Source organism: Cherax quadricarinatus, chromosome 5 (assembly GCF_038502225.1).
Source record: "Cherax quadricarinatus isolate ZL_2023a chromosome 5, ASM3850222v1, whole genome shotgun sequence".
NCBI classification, from domain to species: Eukaryota; Metazoa; Arthropoda; class Malacostraca; order Decapoda; family Parastacidae; genus Cherax; species Cherax quadricarinatus.
In genome coordinates, this window is record NC_091296.1 from 62,551,932 (window position 1) to 62,569,576 (window position 17,645).

Genomic DNA, 17,645 nt, shown 5'->3' on the forward strand with positions numbered 1-17,645 from the left:
AGGCTCCTCCTATGGGGGCATGCTTACTACAGGTCTAAACAAGTTAAATGAACTAAAAAAAAAAAGCGTTTACTCGGCGGTCAGTGACGTCACGCGCACAGGCTGAATCATGTCGACCCTTTTTTTTAGTTCATTCAAGTTAATAAGGGGACACAGCAGTGACGTCACACACACAGGTTGAATCATGTCGAACTTTCAGTTCATTCAAGTTAATAAGGGGACACATATACATCATAGGGAAAACATTTTCATCATCAGAAAGACACATTTCAGGATAACACTAATACACAATTTTTTTTTTCATTATTTATTATACAGCCATTACATTTCTGGTAATACAAACAAATACAATTTCATTGAAAAACGCTACAATTCATTGACTAAAATCAACGTAGAGTAATTTTTCTTCTCTTGTAGAATTTCTGTGCATTTTGTTCAGGGTCGTCGTCTTCTTCCTCATCTGTTATACAATAAACTTCTGGGGGGGAAGCTGGTGGATAATAAATGGGGGAATCCTCATCCGGGGAAACTGGTGGATAATTTATGGGGGAAGCTGGCGGATAATTTATGGGGGAATCCTCATCCATACATGAAGTAGGTTGGGAATTTGTCATAAAATATTCCATCTCGCTCCATACGCATTTATCGCAATAACAACTACTAACACATTCTCCACTCATATGAGACTGGGGAGAAGGGTCGATCTCGGCGTGGGTAGGAGTTACAATATCCTGGATAAAAGCGTTAACATCAACCGCCTGAGTAGGAGGCACAGTCTCAACATCCACATGAGGTCGGGGAGAAGTCTCGTTGGTAGGAGGGGTAGCAACAGCATCTCCATATGGATGGGTAGGAGGCTGGGTGGATCTCGCTCCTAACAATCCCATCAACTCGCAAATCATTTTCTCCTGTCGGATTTGATTTGCGCGAATAAGTTCCAACAACCGCATTATATTCGCATCTGGCAAAGAAAAAAAATTTCTCGATTAGAAGAAGAATAAGGCATATCTTTAATTGCATTAAAAAGTTTTATTGGTTAATACATTACACTTCTAAAATCATTTATGTGTAAAAAAAGATTTTTTCAATATTAGAACAAGATAATGAACAAAAAAATCACTTACCATTTACCGCAGGTGGATTATTCCGACATACACAGGGATGCAATCTTCTCTCCTCCTCGCAGACACCTCCAACGGAGTACTGAATTGGATTCATCCTTGACCCAACTTGAATGACAGTAGATGCAAAGAGTGACCCAGCACGGGCATTTATAACAGCGTTATGACCTATCGCCCCGCCTCTAACCTTTCGCCCCGCCTCTAAACACCTCTACCCCACCGTATTATAATTCCAATATTTTACACAGATTTTCATAATTCCACGTTGAATTATTAGCAAATACACTTGAACATGAGGGTATATTGAAATGCTCATATGCATATTTCATTATAAATTGGTCATTCTTTAATTTATTTCTACCAAAATCTTTAAACAAATATGGTATAATTTTCTTGACGCTATAATTTGTTAACTTATACACAAAATATATAGCATATAAGCCGCACACCAATGATTTTTCATGTTGAATCCTCTGATTAATACCGTACATGAAATTTCTCTTGTATATAATTTTCTCATATATATTTGTATAATGTTTTAAATCCACCCCGAAACTATCTAAATATATTAATATGTATTTGTTCACATATATACTAATCCAATGACCCATATTTTCATCTTGATCGTTCAATATATTAATGATGAAAATTACCGGCTTATCTTTTATCCTCATAATAACTTCATTTATATTATTTGCGGCAAAACATCCCAAATACGAGGCGTATCTTCCCGTATGATGTTTCAAGGCAATATTTATTTCTTCACAATTCATGATCTATACTCGCGTATGCACTATCACTGTTCTATTTTCATTTATATTTAAAATCGCATTAGTTTCACCAAACATCAGACAAATTCTATTCTCATCTTTCGGTTTACCAAATGTCATATCTATTCTCAAATTACCATTCTTCTCGACAGATATAGCATTCTTAACCTGTTCACTTCTCAGATCAACACCTAATATAGTTCTGCCTTGGAGAAAACTCTTATATGTAATCAGATGATCAGTCTCCAAACCCAGAGATTTCAAGGTAGCGTAATATAACCTACTCGCGTGGGTAGGGAACTTACAGTCAATATTAAGAATCATTTCTGAATTAATTGTAACCCCGAAATGATTCAAATCTTCATGTTGAAAATATAATGGATTAAAATTATATCCTCCATCATATGTCTTCATATCAACTAATATAATAAATATCTTATCGGGTATGACTTGTCCCCAAGGATTATCTGCGATCAATTGTGTTTGATTAGATGCCAGAATATATGATTTAAATAATGTCTTCTTGAACAGATATTCACACCCCTGCGGGTTTGCCCTCATGCTTGAATTCAATGCAATTAATGCATTCGTATACGGAATAACTTTATCGATCCATAATTTAATGGAATTAATATTATATTTATATGTTTTTCCGCTTAATGGAGTCATAATTGCCCATGCGGGTGAATGCATTTCAAGTCTCAATCGACATTCGACACTATCCAGGATATATTCGTGAAAACTACTCACATCCAGCATCAAAGGGAAACAAGTATTCACTTCATTCGTTAATTTACCTTCGTCTTTCTTAATATCATCTAAATCAGCTGTTGTAATAGTACTACTTGCTGTGTCTTTATTACGAAAGAATGCTATTCTTCCCAATGTATCTAATTTTGATGGGGATAAATGCTTAAGCAGTTTAATATAACCCGTATATGAATAAAATGGATTCGATTCTATAAGTTGTTCATTGAGATACAAACACACAGATTTGAATATTGTCTGACTTATAGAGTTCACAAATATGACCTTATCATCGTCTCCCAGTGCACTCCCATCCTCATTTGTTATATTTATGTTCATTTCCAAGGCCAGACTCGTTAAATCTAAAAAATGACCTTCTGAACTTTGTATTCTAAATTCGAGAAATTTATCAGATCCCTGATTTACTGGTAATACTTCACAGGTGCGTCTAGCTGCTATTGAGGATTCAATAATGGTATGTCCTGGTAATTTTGGGAATCCATCAGTTATGGAATGAGAATAAGTGGGGACGGGGGCGTTGAGTCCCCCCGGTGTAACGTATAGAGCACCAGCCGACATACTAACAATATGACAGTCAACAATAAACTAAAATTAATTAAATATTCCAGTTTCTTTTATTATTAAATTTCAATCGTTTCAAACCAATCTTTCTACTTCCTCCGGATAATAACTTCTGTCCGACACCCTTCAATGTTTCTACGCCTCTATTTCTCGCAGAATTTTTCAATGCAATACCATTATTAACATCGTTCAACACATTTTGCCCGTATTGTAATACTCCCGGAGCAAAGGTATTCAATAAGAATGGTAATGCTTTTCTGGCCATCCCGCCGAGAAATGACAATAATCCTCCGCCCCTCCCTCTAGCTTTATATAATATAATATCATCTAAACCTCCCCCTTTCACCCTCGAAGTATCAAAGAGTTTCAGGAATGATTCCACTGAAGGAGGAGAGAAACTGGTTCTCATCTTGACGGTTCGTTCAATATTAACTCAACTTGATCATTCACTCTCGTTTTATAGGTCTTAAATGTAGTACACATACAGTAGAACACTTGTCATTATATTGAATTAACCTTCCTTTCTGATCAGCGAGCTTAATACTCACTTGATCAATTATCTTTTTATTAAGTGGTTTATACATTGTGGGGTCATAATTAGATCTTAATGTATTAATATCAACTACTCCCAAAAGAGATACCAACTGATCGCCAAAATTAATGGGATCAATCAAATCACTATATATTAACATATAATTAATACCTGATTCAGGATCGGGTGGGTTTACCGCCTTCACACCAGACTCGTTAAAAATAATCTCTTTTTTATTGGTAAAGACATACAAAATTTCATTACCTAAGAACCCTAGCATATCGCTTCCTTCTTTATCAAATTCCAACCCCACATAACCACTGGTAATATCAGAAGGTAGTATAATTTTTTTTTTCAAGTTAATAACCACTCTGTTTATTCCTGGATGATATGTGAACACAATTGAGTTTTTGGGGATGATAATACCCGTTGTATGTTTAACTGCTATTAAGAGATTTGCATTAATATCCTCATTTATTGCCTCTAAAATCCTTGCCATATCACCTCCAATAATTTTGCTCATATCAATTTTATGCATATATTTATTTACTGTAGATTTCTCATATGTAATACATATCTTCAAATTCTTTTGCGGTATATAATGCGTCTTGGGGTAAATTATATTTTTCAGAGCAACCTCATAATCAATTTTATTATCTAATATAATGGGGTCATATAATTTATTAATGAAAGCCGAAGGTGTATTGGCGGGAAATAAATCGAGACTTGAATCGCTACACACGTATAGAAGACGTTCAGCCATCTCCACACTCTTATAACACACACTAAATAAAAACATAACTTGACAGAGTTTATATACTCACCTAATATGTTATCCACGATGTTTCTCTCCTTACACCGCCTCCTTTATGTAATAATTGTTTTCTCACTTTTGTATTCCTCACAAAATCAAAATGTATACCTGATATATTTAATAAATGCTTTATTTCTGTTAAGTAATCAGAATCGATTCTTCTCGCTGATTTCACATTATTTTCTGATAAAACATTTAATATTTCAATAATATTACGTCCAGTAATGGGGGTAAGAAGGTCACCATTCTCATCCCAACTCACCAAAGGATTTCTTTGCAATAATACCAACATTGATTTCACATATTCTATATTTCTCGCACTCACTCTTATGTGCATGAATCTTGACAAATCTGGGGTTTTCTGAGGTTTCACCGAGGTGAGAGCAGGTGGGTTGACCTGCCTAGCGGGAGTAGTCTTAAACTTGCGTTTAACACCACGCTTCAAGCATCCACCACCACCACCTCCTTCCAAATTCTCACCACCCTCCGATTTTACTAACTCGAGAGGTTTCCGATTCATAACTGAAGTTGGTACAAGATAAAATTCTTTCATGATTTATTAAACAATCTCGAAATAATATTTACTGCTAGAGGTAATATAATGCCAAGAAGATTTCCACCTCTGATACTCAGCAAATATTTCTTTTTACGCTGAAAACCGATTTTCTTACAAGCTAATGATTTAATCTCGTTCTTGTACTTTTTAAATATTTTAGGGTCTAATGGTATTTTATTCTTAATCAAATTCTTGAAAATCTCACTGATACAACTTATGTGCGTTTTCTTAAACTGTTGTAATAAACTCTTCCGATGATTGCGTGGGAGACTATTAAGTAATGTAATTAATTCTTTAAATTTTTCTAATAATGATTTTTTCATTGTACCTTCAACAAATCTCCTTCTTTGACCCACGAATTAAAAGTGGAATCATAACCTTTATAAGATACCAAATAATGCGTAATTCCACCAATTTTTTTTCGTTTCAATACTCTGTCGATAATATATTCTGGAGGTGGTATGGCTGGGGTCAATTCTTCGCGATAAAATGTTCCTTTAATCTTTTCACCTTTCAAATCTTTCAAATGATATGTTGTTATAGGTTGAGAATTATTAATTCTATATATTTTAAATATTTCCTCTGTATTTTGTGTGTGAAACCCTCGGTTAAACGCGGATGATCTGCTAAGAGTCACTCTTGTTGTGTCTCCAACAGCCAATTTCTTACTGATTCGTTTCTTATTGGATCTTCCATTTTTATAATTTATCCGAAACTGATTCCTTATATCATTCAATGACGTAATACCATGGACTTGCAATGGGGTTTTACCGCCAATCCCCGAGTGCGGAGATGAATTATACGCATCTACTAATTCATTTAACACTTTTGAATAATTAAATGTATTGGCACTTGTCATATACTTGTATAATTTACGTTTCAGCGTTTGCAAGCCTCTCTCTGCAATGGAAGCTTTTGTTTCTTTCGAAAATACATGATATAACTTTATATGCTTACTCTGCAGATAATTCTGTACCTGTTTATTTAGAAACTCCCTGCCTTTATCTGTAAATAATCTCGATATATTCTTCGCCTTTTCATTCTCCAATATGTTTTGTAATGCATGTAAAGTGCTCGGTCCGTCTTTCTTTTTCATGAGTACTGCTTGTAAATATCTTGAAAAAACATCGATACACACGAGAATGTATTTATATCCATCATTATATCTGGATAATTTAGACATATCACCCAAATCACAGGTTAATATCACTCTGGGTTTAGGAGCAATTATTTTCCTACGAGGAAACTTCTTAGGTTTAAGAACGTATAAAGTATATGATCTTTCTGAATTTAAGAAATTTCTGACCTCTTTCAAGGTTATGGACGGATCGATCTTTTTTACAGCTGTATATAAACTGTTTACACCAGAGAATGACCCAGCAGATCCAGGATCTCTATAAACCTTTTCAATTAATTTTGCTCGCTCCATTGGTATACAATTTCGTAGGAATCCTGCCGTAACACATTGGTTCGCAACTGTAATGCTTCTGGTGTATTTAATGCAAGGTCTATGAATAAATAACCAAAGGGTGACCGTTTTATAGCAGATTTATATATATTTACAAATTCCTTATTTTTTCCGAACACTTGTCGCCCCAGAATCTCTACTTGTCCAAGATCCCTCATTTTAAATAAAGCAAAATGCGTGGCGTTTAACGCCATGGTACGACTATATCGCCCTCCGTGAAATATATTTTGAGTAATCAGAATAATGCTTATATTATGATGTCTACCTTTAGTAAAACATTCGAGAATAATTTCACTGTTACCTGCTTTTAAAAATAGATCATCAACAATAATTATTGTATTTTCATCAGGTGATGCAATGACATTCTGCGGGTCGATAATATCGTTACTTAATGTTAATTTATGAGTTATCTCTGAATCTTGTTCTAAGGGGTGTGATGTCACCCCGCATATTATAATGTTATGAAATTTCTCGTGGTATAACTTTATTAATTTTGATGTGAAATACGATTTGCCACTATTCGAATAACCGGCAATGATAATCCTTGATGGATAACGAAATATATCAACGTCAGCAGATGTGTATGTTGTCAAGTTCAACATCTTCCCCTTATTATTTTAAAATGAACTAAAAGTTTCCTCTCATTAAGTTAAATGAACTAAAAGTTTCCTCTCATTAAGTTAAATGAACTAAAAATTTCCTCTCTTTAAGTTGAATGAACTAAAAAGGGTGTTTACCATAGAGAGGCGTCTTGTACACTGTAAGTCTTAATGGGTTTTCAAGATATATAATACTTTTAGTTCAACAAGAGGACACAGTTAATGTGGAGCAGGATTGCCTCACCAAAATTAGTTGCTTTAGGGTGACGATTGACCTAGGTGTTTCAGTAAGGATATACTGGTATTATATTCTATCTTGGATGTTACCCGCATTTCATGGCGCCTGTCTGTCCTGAGTTGACGCAGGTGTTATGTTCTACCTTGAGTGTGAACCGCATTACATGGCGCCTGTCTGTCCTGAGTTGACCCAGGTGTTCGGTAAGGCGATGATTATCTTTAATCTACCTTAGGTGTGAACCGCATTACACCATGTGTTGAGGTGACCCACAATGAGTCTCTCAGAGTGAGGACAGTGCTTCTATCCGTGACTGAGCTCATCTTCCCCATATTATTTTAAAATGAACTAAAAGTTTCCTCTCATTAAGTTAAAGGACCTCATCTTCCAACGCTGAACCGCACAACATGCTGTCTGTCTGACCTGTGTTGACCCAGGTGTTCATGATTATCTTAAATCTACCTTAGGTGTGAACCGCATTATACCGTGGTGTCGGGAGGAGGGGGCGGCCTATATAAGCTCAATGAGACACTCAGAGCGAGGACAGTGCTTCCATCCATCATCCGTGACTGACCTCATCTTCCCCCCCACAGTATTCCTCTCATTTAAGTTAAAGGACCTCATCTTCCAACGCTGAACCGCACAACATGGAGAAAGGTAAGTTATACTTAGAAAATTCTTGTTTTTGCATGTTTAATTTTTGTTGAAGCATACGAGTGAAATTTGGGTTAATTTTTGTTGAAGCATACGAGTGAAATTTGGGTTAATTTTTGTTGAAGCATACGAGTGAAATTTGGGTTAATTTTTGTTGAAGCATACGAGTGAAATTTGGGTTAATTTTTGTTGAAGCATACGAGTGAAATTTGGGTTAGTGCGTTAATAAGTGAAATTTTTAAATGGGTTAAATAAGTGAATTGGTGAAGAGGAGATTGTTAGAAAATTCTTGTTTTTTTACATGTTTAATTTTTGTTGGAGCATATGAGTGAAATTTTTTACTGGGATAGTGCGTTAATAAGTGAAATTCTTAACAGGGGATAGCATATATTCGAAATACTTGGAAGCATTGGTGAAGAGAAGATTATCGATTAGAAAGCAGCGTTCGTTGGTAATCGAGAAAGGCGGTGTACAACGCAATGAAAGGTTATTGCAATTGGATAATGAGTGGGCACGTGTAGATGCTTTATGGAAGAAGGCTATAGAAACAGGTATGTAACCAATTTGTGATCTTTTGTTGTGCTAGTCACTCGAGAAAAGATTTTTTTGTTCTATTCATTGAAATCTTAATATATTTTGGGTTATGAATTGGATGTGCTTTTTTCCTCTGTTCATTGAAATCTTAATATTTTTTTTTGGGTTATGAATTGGATGTGCTTTTTTCCTCTGCAGGAAATACACCTGGTAGTGTTGTCGCCCAGCTTGGTGGTGAGAGTGCTAGTGTTGGTACCTCACAATGCGGAGGTGCGGGTACTTCTGCCCCCATTAATGATGATGAGAGAGCAACTACCTCGCATGACGTGTCTGACACGCATAATAGTGAAGATGAGACCCCAGAAGTTATTACATATATCCAGAATTTTAGAGGTAGACATACAGTGAGGAAATATAGTGTTCCTTCATCTTATAACAGAGAGTTAAGAATGTATTTACATGTTTATAGGGATTATTTTATAGAACAGATGCGAGATATGTATGATAGATCGCCTCTAGCAATGTCGCTCAGAATCCACCCAATTATAGTTATAAGGACATTACGTCAAAACATATCGGGTGATGATCAAAATGGACAATTTGTGATAAATTTAGCGTTTGAGTTAGTAAGTGAAGAGGAAATCTCTGAAGTATTTGATCGATGGGTGGGAACGATATTAGAAAGATACGAGTCAGAGTTGCAAGATCAGGAAGGATCTGGCTGGATCATAGATCAAATCGAATCTTTCAGTATCGAATATGTTAAAGTAGAATTCAGAGTGCAAGTGGGGTCATATGTGGCATATCCCGAGAAACTGCGAGGGAAGAAATATGTATTTAATCCAGAGATTAATGATGGCTTATGTGTACTGCGTGCTTTTGCAGCCTATCAATGTCATAAAAAGAACATGCCATGGAATCATATTCGCAGAGCAGTTAATACTAAGAGAGGTTGTCTTAATCATGCAAAATCTTCTATAGATGATTTCCCCATTACGCGTGATAAGTTAGGTATATTAGAGAAGGAAAATAAAGTGTCATTATATGTTTATCAATTAAGAAAGGATCAAGATAGGACATTTATGGCTATGTGTCGTAAGGGGAATAAGAAATATAAGGACATTATGTGCGCGTTATTGTTGAATGAAAGACATTTGGTTTTAATCAAAGATTTTGACGGGTATGTTAGAACGATAATGACAGAAAAAGGTGTAAAGAAGCACTGTCATAGTTGTTTGATGAAGTTGAATACACAGGAAGAGTTAGATATCCACGAAGATGGATGTAAAATCAATCAGATTCTCGTATTCCTCCGGAAGGAACAACAGTACACTTTGAAAATTTTAGTCATACACATTCCAACGAATATATCGGTGTATTTGATTTCGAATGTGCATTAGACACCACTCTCCCAGCAGGTAAAATTGAGTCTCGTCATAAAGCTATTGCCTATTGTTATATTATATTTGATCGCAAAGGAGAAATAGTGTGTATAAACAGTTATAAGGGGGAGGATGCTGTTAATCATTTCATTTTAAATGTTAGTGGTGAATGGAATAAAATAAAGTTTAGAAGACAGTATCATGAAATCCATATGACGGAGGAGGATGAGATGAGCCATGATTCTCAGATCGCTTGTGAATTATGTGGTAACACCTTCAAAAACCCCAAAGACAAACATAAACACCATGACCATACTTTAAATTTCAATAATTATATTGGAGCCTATTGTGCACGATGTAATATGCAGTGTAAAGACAAGAGAGAGAAATTATTGCTTTTTTGTCATAACATGTCGTATGATTTAGGAATAATTTTAAAGGAATTGAATGTTGATAAATATAACGTTGAAATTCATTCGAAACAAGGATTCAAATTCTTGAAAGTAGACATAGGTAAGGTTAGATTTCAGGATTCACTGTCTTTGTTGAATGGATCTCTTTCCACGTTAGCAGAACAACATATCAAGGCAGGTAAATCCCTGAAATATACAGAGACTATCCTGAAAGATGTGCCTCGAGATGTCTTACCTTTATTATGTAAAGGAAAACAAATTTTGTGTTATGATTATATTGATAGTTTAAAGAAGCTCGATGAAACAAAATTACCCAGCAAAGATCATTTTTTTAATTCTTTGAGAAATAGCGCTATCAGCCAAGAAGATTATGAACATGCATTGAAAGTGTTTGAGTTGGGTAAATGTAAGACTTTAGGAGATTACTTGATGTTATATCTCAAGACAGATGTTGGTTTGTTAGCCGATGTCTTCATGGAGTGGCGTAAAACACTCAAGGATATTTATAAGTTAGACGTTAGTAATTATATAAGTTTACCATCATTCAGTTGGGATGCATTCCTATTGAAAACTAATGTAAGATTAGATATGATATATTCCCATGAATTATATGACTTGATTAAAAGGAATCTCAGAGGTGGGTTTACCTGCGCAATTAATCAGTATTCTAAAGCAGATAATCCCCTAATTAACCCTAATTTTGATGTTGAGAGTGGAATGGGCACTCATATTCTATATCTAGATTTCAATTCTTTGTATGCTAGTGCGATGGTTGAAGCTCTTCCACAGAATGGTATCAGAAAATTATCCAATGACGAGAAGAATGCTATCCTCGATGTGGGATTAAGTAATGTTTCCTGTGAAGGACAAAAGGGATATTGGATAGAATGTGATACCAAGCACATATCCCCCGAGGTAGCTAGACTCACTGATGAACTTCCTTTAATATTATCACATATGAATATATCAGAAGAGATGTTATCTCCTTATTGTGAATCTATATTGAAAAATGAAGGTAGAAAGATCCCCAAATCTAATGGGAAATTAGTGGGCAGTCATTTACCTCAGAAAAATTATTTGATCAGTCTAGAATTGTTACAGTTATTACTGGAACTTGGGTTAGAGGTGGAAAAGGTTCATACCATATATGAATATACACAGGCAAAATTTTTAGAACCTTTCATATCAACTAATATTGCACAGAGAACAGCTACAAGATGTCCTATCAAGTCAAAAGCCTTCAAATTAACTAATAACGCCATATATGGGAAATCATTGCTGAATATTACAAAGTATGCTGAGAAATATAGATATATCAATAATGAGAAAGCATTTATTAGAGCGAGTAAAGATCCTTTGTTAAAAAATATCACACATTTAAATCAAGATAGAGTGATTTGCACATTCAATAAAGATATATTAGAAGTTAAGCAACCACTTTATCTCGGTTTTCAAATTCTTGAGATAGCTAAAAAGAAATTGTATCATTTTTGGTATAAAGTTTTAAAACAGCATTATGGTGATGATGTAAGACTTCTTTATACCGATACTGACTCGTATATTTTTAGCTTGAAATGTAAAGATTTGTACACCGAGTTAAAAAGTGAACCATTGTTAGGTTATATGGATTTTTCAAATTTCAGCCCTGAGCATCCCTTATATGATGATAGTAGAAAAGGGGAGCTGGGGTTATTGAAATCTGAAATGTGTGATAACCATATTAGCGAGTTGATAGCCTTGAAAGCTAAAATGTATTCTGTCAAGATTGCTGGAAGATCAACTAATGTCAGCAGAGCCAAGGGTATTCCTTCGCAATTTATGCCATTATTAACACATGCAAGATATAAGAATGTTTTATCAAATGTAGATAGAGAATTATTCACGTGTAAGTCTATAGGTAATGTAAAAGGTGAAATATGTACGGTAAGAATTAATAAGAGAGGTTTGTCAGCTTTTGATGATAAAAGATATCATTTGAATACTAATGAATCCTTGGCTTATGGACACCCTGATATTCCACCATCTAAACGTAGGAGAATAGAGTGATGTATTGCTTGTATAATAAATAATGAAAAAAAAAAATTGTGTATTAGTGTTATCCTGAAATGTGTCTTTCTGATGATGAAAATGTTTTCCCTATGATGTATATGTGTCCCCTTATTAACTTGAATGAACTGAAAGTTCGACATGATTCAACCTGTGTGTGTGACGTCACTGCTGTGTCCCCTTATTAACTTGAATGAACTAAAAAAAGGGTCGACATGATTCAGCCTGTGCGCGTGACGTCACTGACCGCCGAGTAAACGCTTTTTTTTTTTAGTTCATTTAACTTGTTTAGACCTGTAGTAAGCATGCCCCCATAGGAGGAGCCTATTTTGAATGCTTACCCCCAGAGGGGGGATTCCAAAAACTTTGATCCGAGGAATTGGAGAATTTCGAAAAACCCCATAGGGGGGAATCCAAAAAACTTGATCCGAGGAGAATTTCGAAAACCCCATAGGGGGGGAAACCAAAAAAACTTGAGATCCGAGGAAGTGGAGACTTTCGAAACCCCCATAGGGGGGAATCCAAAAACTTGATCCGAGGAGATGGAGAGCACAAGAAAATGAAATTCAAAAAAAATTCGACAAAAATCGGAAAAAAATTCGAGGCGCGGGGGCGATCCGGACGACGCTGCAGAAGGCGCAGCAGAAGGCGCGAAGGAGCGCGGGCGGGCGCGCGGGGTGGGGCGGGGCGCGCGGGGCGCGCGGGGCGGCGGGGCGGGGCGCGCGGGTGCGCGGGCGCGCGGGGCGGCGGGGCGGGGCGCGCGGGTGCGCGGGCGCGCGGCGCGACGGCGGGGTCGCAAGGCGGGGGTCGTGGGGGTGGGGGTAGTGGTTGGGGGGTCAAGGGTGAGGTAGTCTCGAGGGCGAGGTCATGGTCAAACCGGAAGTAACACCTAGGTGTGAAAAGGTGACCCTCCAGCTGCTGGTCCTAGACCGGATACACCGCTCAGTGGAAGGCCTAGACCGGAAGGGACGCTCTAGTGAAAGGCCCTAAACCGGAAGGGACGCCCCAGAAGAAAAGTTGACTACTAACGTGGAACACCAAAAGTAGCTCCTGTATATGCGGGACCCTCCTGTACGTCATCAATCGGCTTCGCCTTTCAGCCTTGATAGCTTAATAGTTCAAAGTTTTAGTGGCTTGAAGCTTAGCGTACTGGTGTGTTTTCCATACTGGTTTCTCAGAGATAACAAGAATGCTTCTTCAGTTCACCTCCAAAAGCTGATGTTTCTTAGTCGAACGTTTGAATCAGTTTTGAGCTGCGTGGGAAAAATTGGGAGATTAGTTTTCATGTGATAACTTGTGGATGACAAATCTTATTGACTTCATATCCTCAGTGTTAAACCTGAGTTGCTCCAGAGATTCGTTCCCCTCTCTGCACTGATCTTTTCACATTCATTGGCATATAGTATCCAGGGATACCTTACTCTGATCACACACTGAAATAAGATTATTATTATTACGTCACATTTAAAAGTCATAGCGTCTTGCGGGATTAGAACTCAAAACCGGTTGCTTGTGACTGTGACTCTAACCAGGAGTGACCCCCGGGAGTCATAATACTGGCGTAACCCTGGGGATCATAATGCTGGCGTGACCCCTGGGATGGTCATCATACTGGCGTGACCCCGGGTGGTCATAATGCTAGAGGGACCCCTCTCTGATCCTAGCATCCAGCCGTCAATAACTTCGCCTGATGGATTACCCAAGAGAGCATTATTGGTGGTGCCGTCCGTTACCTGTCCGTTGGTGACCTCGTTACCGTCGTGATCACTCAGAGCTGTGGCCATTCTTGCCCTCTTCTCGCTCCTCACGTTATGAGGCCAAACACCGACCTTAATGACCCTGGTAATGTACCAATGTTGGGGAAGAGGGAAGAGAGGGGCGGGGGAGCACTATTCTTGCACACTCAGGGACCTCCCTCACCCAGGAATATGATGGGGGGGGGGTCAACAGAAGACACTTATTGGTCATTGGTTACCTAGGAAAGGGAAGGGGAGGAGTCGTACCTGAAAGAAACTGCTATTGGTCCTGTGTTTCGAAGGAGTAGCTAAGGTACGAAACAAATGTTGCTGTTGGTGCAGTGTTTAGTATGGGAGGAGCTAAAGTGCGGAATAAACGCTGCCATTAGTCCTGTGTGGTGTGTGGGAGGAGCTAAGGTGCAGAACAAATGCTGCTATTGGTTCAGTGTCAGCGTGGGAGGAGCTAAAGTGGGGAACAAACGCTGCCATTGGTTCAGTGTCAGTGTGAGAGGAGCTGAAGTTTGGAACAAACTCTTCTATTGGTCTTGTGTGGTGTGTGGGAGGAGTTAAAATAAGTTTTCTAACCAGTCATTACTAGTTTGTTAGCTATTGAAAACAAGGATATAATCTCAAGTAACTAGACACTGCTGTCAGCCGGTTGTCAGGTAACTAGACACTGCTGTCAGCCGGTTGACAGGTAACTAGACACTGCTGTCAACCGCTTGTCAGGTAACCAGACACTGCTGTCAGCTGGTTGTCAGGTAACTAGACACTGCTGTGAGCTGGTTGACAGCCAAGGGCGGAAGGAAACTTAATTAAATATTGATGTGTCTCATTTATAGACAAGGAAGTCTCATATAGAGTAAGCAGGGGAAAAAAGGTTATATACGAGTCCTAAAGTGGTCGTCTGGTGCATTCCCTAACTTAAAGTGGTCGTCTGGTGCGTTCCTTAACGTAGAATGCTGATGCAAGCTTTACCTAAAGTAGTCGTGTGATAGAGTGAAAGCTGTAGTTCTTCCTGTGCTGGTTGTGTTGGTACCAGAGCTGTGCTGGGGTTCCAGGTGATGCTGGGAGGCAGATGCTGAAGTGAAGCTGCTTGCTGTATCCAGCATCATGTATCGAGCACTTTCCCTCTTCAGTCACATTCATTGATACACACACACACACACACACACACACACACACACACACACACACACACACACACACACACACACACACACACACATTATTATCACACTGGCCGATTCCCACCAAGGCAGGGTGGCCCGAAAAAGAAAAACTTTCACCATCATTCACTCCATCACTGTCTTGCCAGAAGGGTGCTTTACACTACAGTTTTTAAACTGCAACATTAACACCCCTCCTTCAGAGTGCAGGCACTGTACTTCCCATCTCCAGGACTCAAGTCCGGCCTGCCGGTTTCCCTGAACCCCTTCATAAATGTTACTTTGCTCACACTTCAACAGCACGTCAAGTATTAAAAACCATTTGTCTCCATTCACTCCTATCAAACACGCTCACGCATGCCTGCTGGAAGTCCAAGCCCCTCGCACACAAAACCTCCTTTACCCCGTCCCTCCAACCTTTCCTAGGCCGACCCCTACCCCGCCTTCCTTCCACTACAGACTGATACACTCTTGAAGTCACTCTGTTTCGCTCCATTCTCTCTACATGTCCAAACCACCTCAACAACCCTTCCTCAGCCCTCTGGACAACAGTTTTGGTAATCCCGCATCTCCTCCTAACTTCCAAACTACGAATTCTCTGCATTATATTCACACCACACATTGCCCTCAGACATGACATCTCCACTGCCTCCAGCCTTCTCCTCGCTGCAACATTCATCACCCATGCTTCACACCCGTATAAGAGCGTTGGTAAAACTATACTCTCATAAATTCCCCTCTTTGCCTCCAAGGACAAAGTTCTTTGTCTCCACAGACTCCTAAGTGCACCACTCACCCTTTTTCCCTCATCAATTCTATGATTCACCTCATCTTTCATAGACCCATCCGCTGACACGTCTACTCCCAAATATCTGAATACATTCACCTCCTCCATACTCTCTCCCTCCAATCTGATATCCAATCTTTCATCACCTAATCTTTTTGTTATCCTCATAACCTTACTCTTTCCTGTATTCACTTTTAATTTTCTTCTTTTGCACATCCTACCAAATTCATCCACCAATCTCTGCAACTTCTCTTCAGAATCTCCCAAGAGCACAGTGTCATCAGCAAAGAGCAACTGTGACAACTCCCACTTTATGTGTGATTCTTTATCTTTTAACTCCACGCCTCTTGCCAAGACCCTCGCATTTACTTCTCTTACAACCCCATCTATAAATATATTAAACAACCACGGTGACATCACACATCCTTGTCTAAGGCCTACTTTTACTGGGAAATAATTTCCCTCTTTCCTACATACTCTAACTTGAGCCTCACTATCCTGGTAAAAACTCTTCACTGCTTTCAGTAACCTACCTCCTACACCATACACCTGCAACATCTGCCACATTGCCTCCCTATCCACCCTGTCATACGCCTTTTCCAAATCCATAAATGCCACAAAGACCCCTTTAGCCTTATCTAAATACTGTTCACTTATATGTTTCACTGTAAACACCTGGTCCACACACCCCCCTACCTTTCCTAAAGCCTTGTTCATCTGCTATCCTATTCTCCGTCTTACTCTTAATTCTTTCAATAATAACTCTACCATACACTTTACCAGGTATACTCAACAGACTTATCCCCCTATAATTTTTGCACTCTTTTGTCCCCTTTGCCTTTATACAAAGGAACTATGCATGCTCTCTGCCAATCCCTAGGTACCTTACCCTCTTCCATACATTTATTAAATAATTGCACCAACCACTCCAAAACTATATCCCCACCTGCTTTTAACATTTCTATCTTTATCCCATCAATCCCGGCTGTCTTACTCCCTTTCATTTTACCTACTGCCTCACGAACTTCCCCCACACTCACAACTGGCTCTTCCTCACTCCTACAAGATGTTATTCCTCCTTGTCCTATACACGAAATCACAGCTTCCCTATCTTCATCAACATTTAACAATTCCTCAAAATATTCCCTCCATCTTCCCAATACCTCTAACTCTCCATTTAATAACTCTCCTCTCCTATTTTTAACTGACAAATCCATTTGTTCTCTAGGCTTCCTTAACTTGTTAATCTCACTCCAAAACTTTTTCTTATTTTCAACAAAATTTGTTGATAACATCTCACCCACTCTCTCATTTGCTCTCTTTTTACATTGCTTCACCACTCTCTTAACTTTTCTCTTTTTCTCCATATACTCTTCCCTCCTTGCATCACTTCTACTTTGTAAAAACTTCTCATATGCTAACTTTTTCTCCCTTACTACTCTCTTTACATCATCATTCCACCAATCGCTCCTCTTCTCTCCCACACCCACTTTCCTGTAA

The 17,645-nt window shown here is 38.3% G+C and overlaps 2 protein-coding genes across 5 annotated transcripts in view; both read left to right on the forward strand.

Moving 5' to 3' along the window:
* Positions 1–17,645, forward strand: part of LOC128685076 (leucine-rich repeat neuronal protein 2) — a 472,917-nt gene that overhangs the window by 84,181 nt on the left and 371,091 nt on the right. The gene's annotated exons all lie outside the window — the stretch shown is intronic.
* Positions 7,950–10,012, forward strand: LOC138855407 (uncharacterized). Its single transcript, XM_070104617.1, has 3 exons — positions 7,950–8,081; positions 8,456–8,629; positions 8,811–10,012. The coding sequence occupies exons 1-3, from the start codon at positions 8,072–8,074 to the stop codon at positions 10,010–10,012; spliced, it is 1,386 nt and encodes a 461-aa protein (XP_069960718.1). The 5' UTR covers positions 7,950–8,071.

Bases quoted from the DNA above. Each gene is read 5' to 3' on its own strand.
- LOC138855407 (XM_070104617.1), top strand. The intron at 8,630-8,810 runs GTATGTAACCAA...TTTCCTCTGCAG, and splicing joins GAAGAAGGCTATAGAAACAG to GAAATACACCTGGTAGTGTT.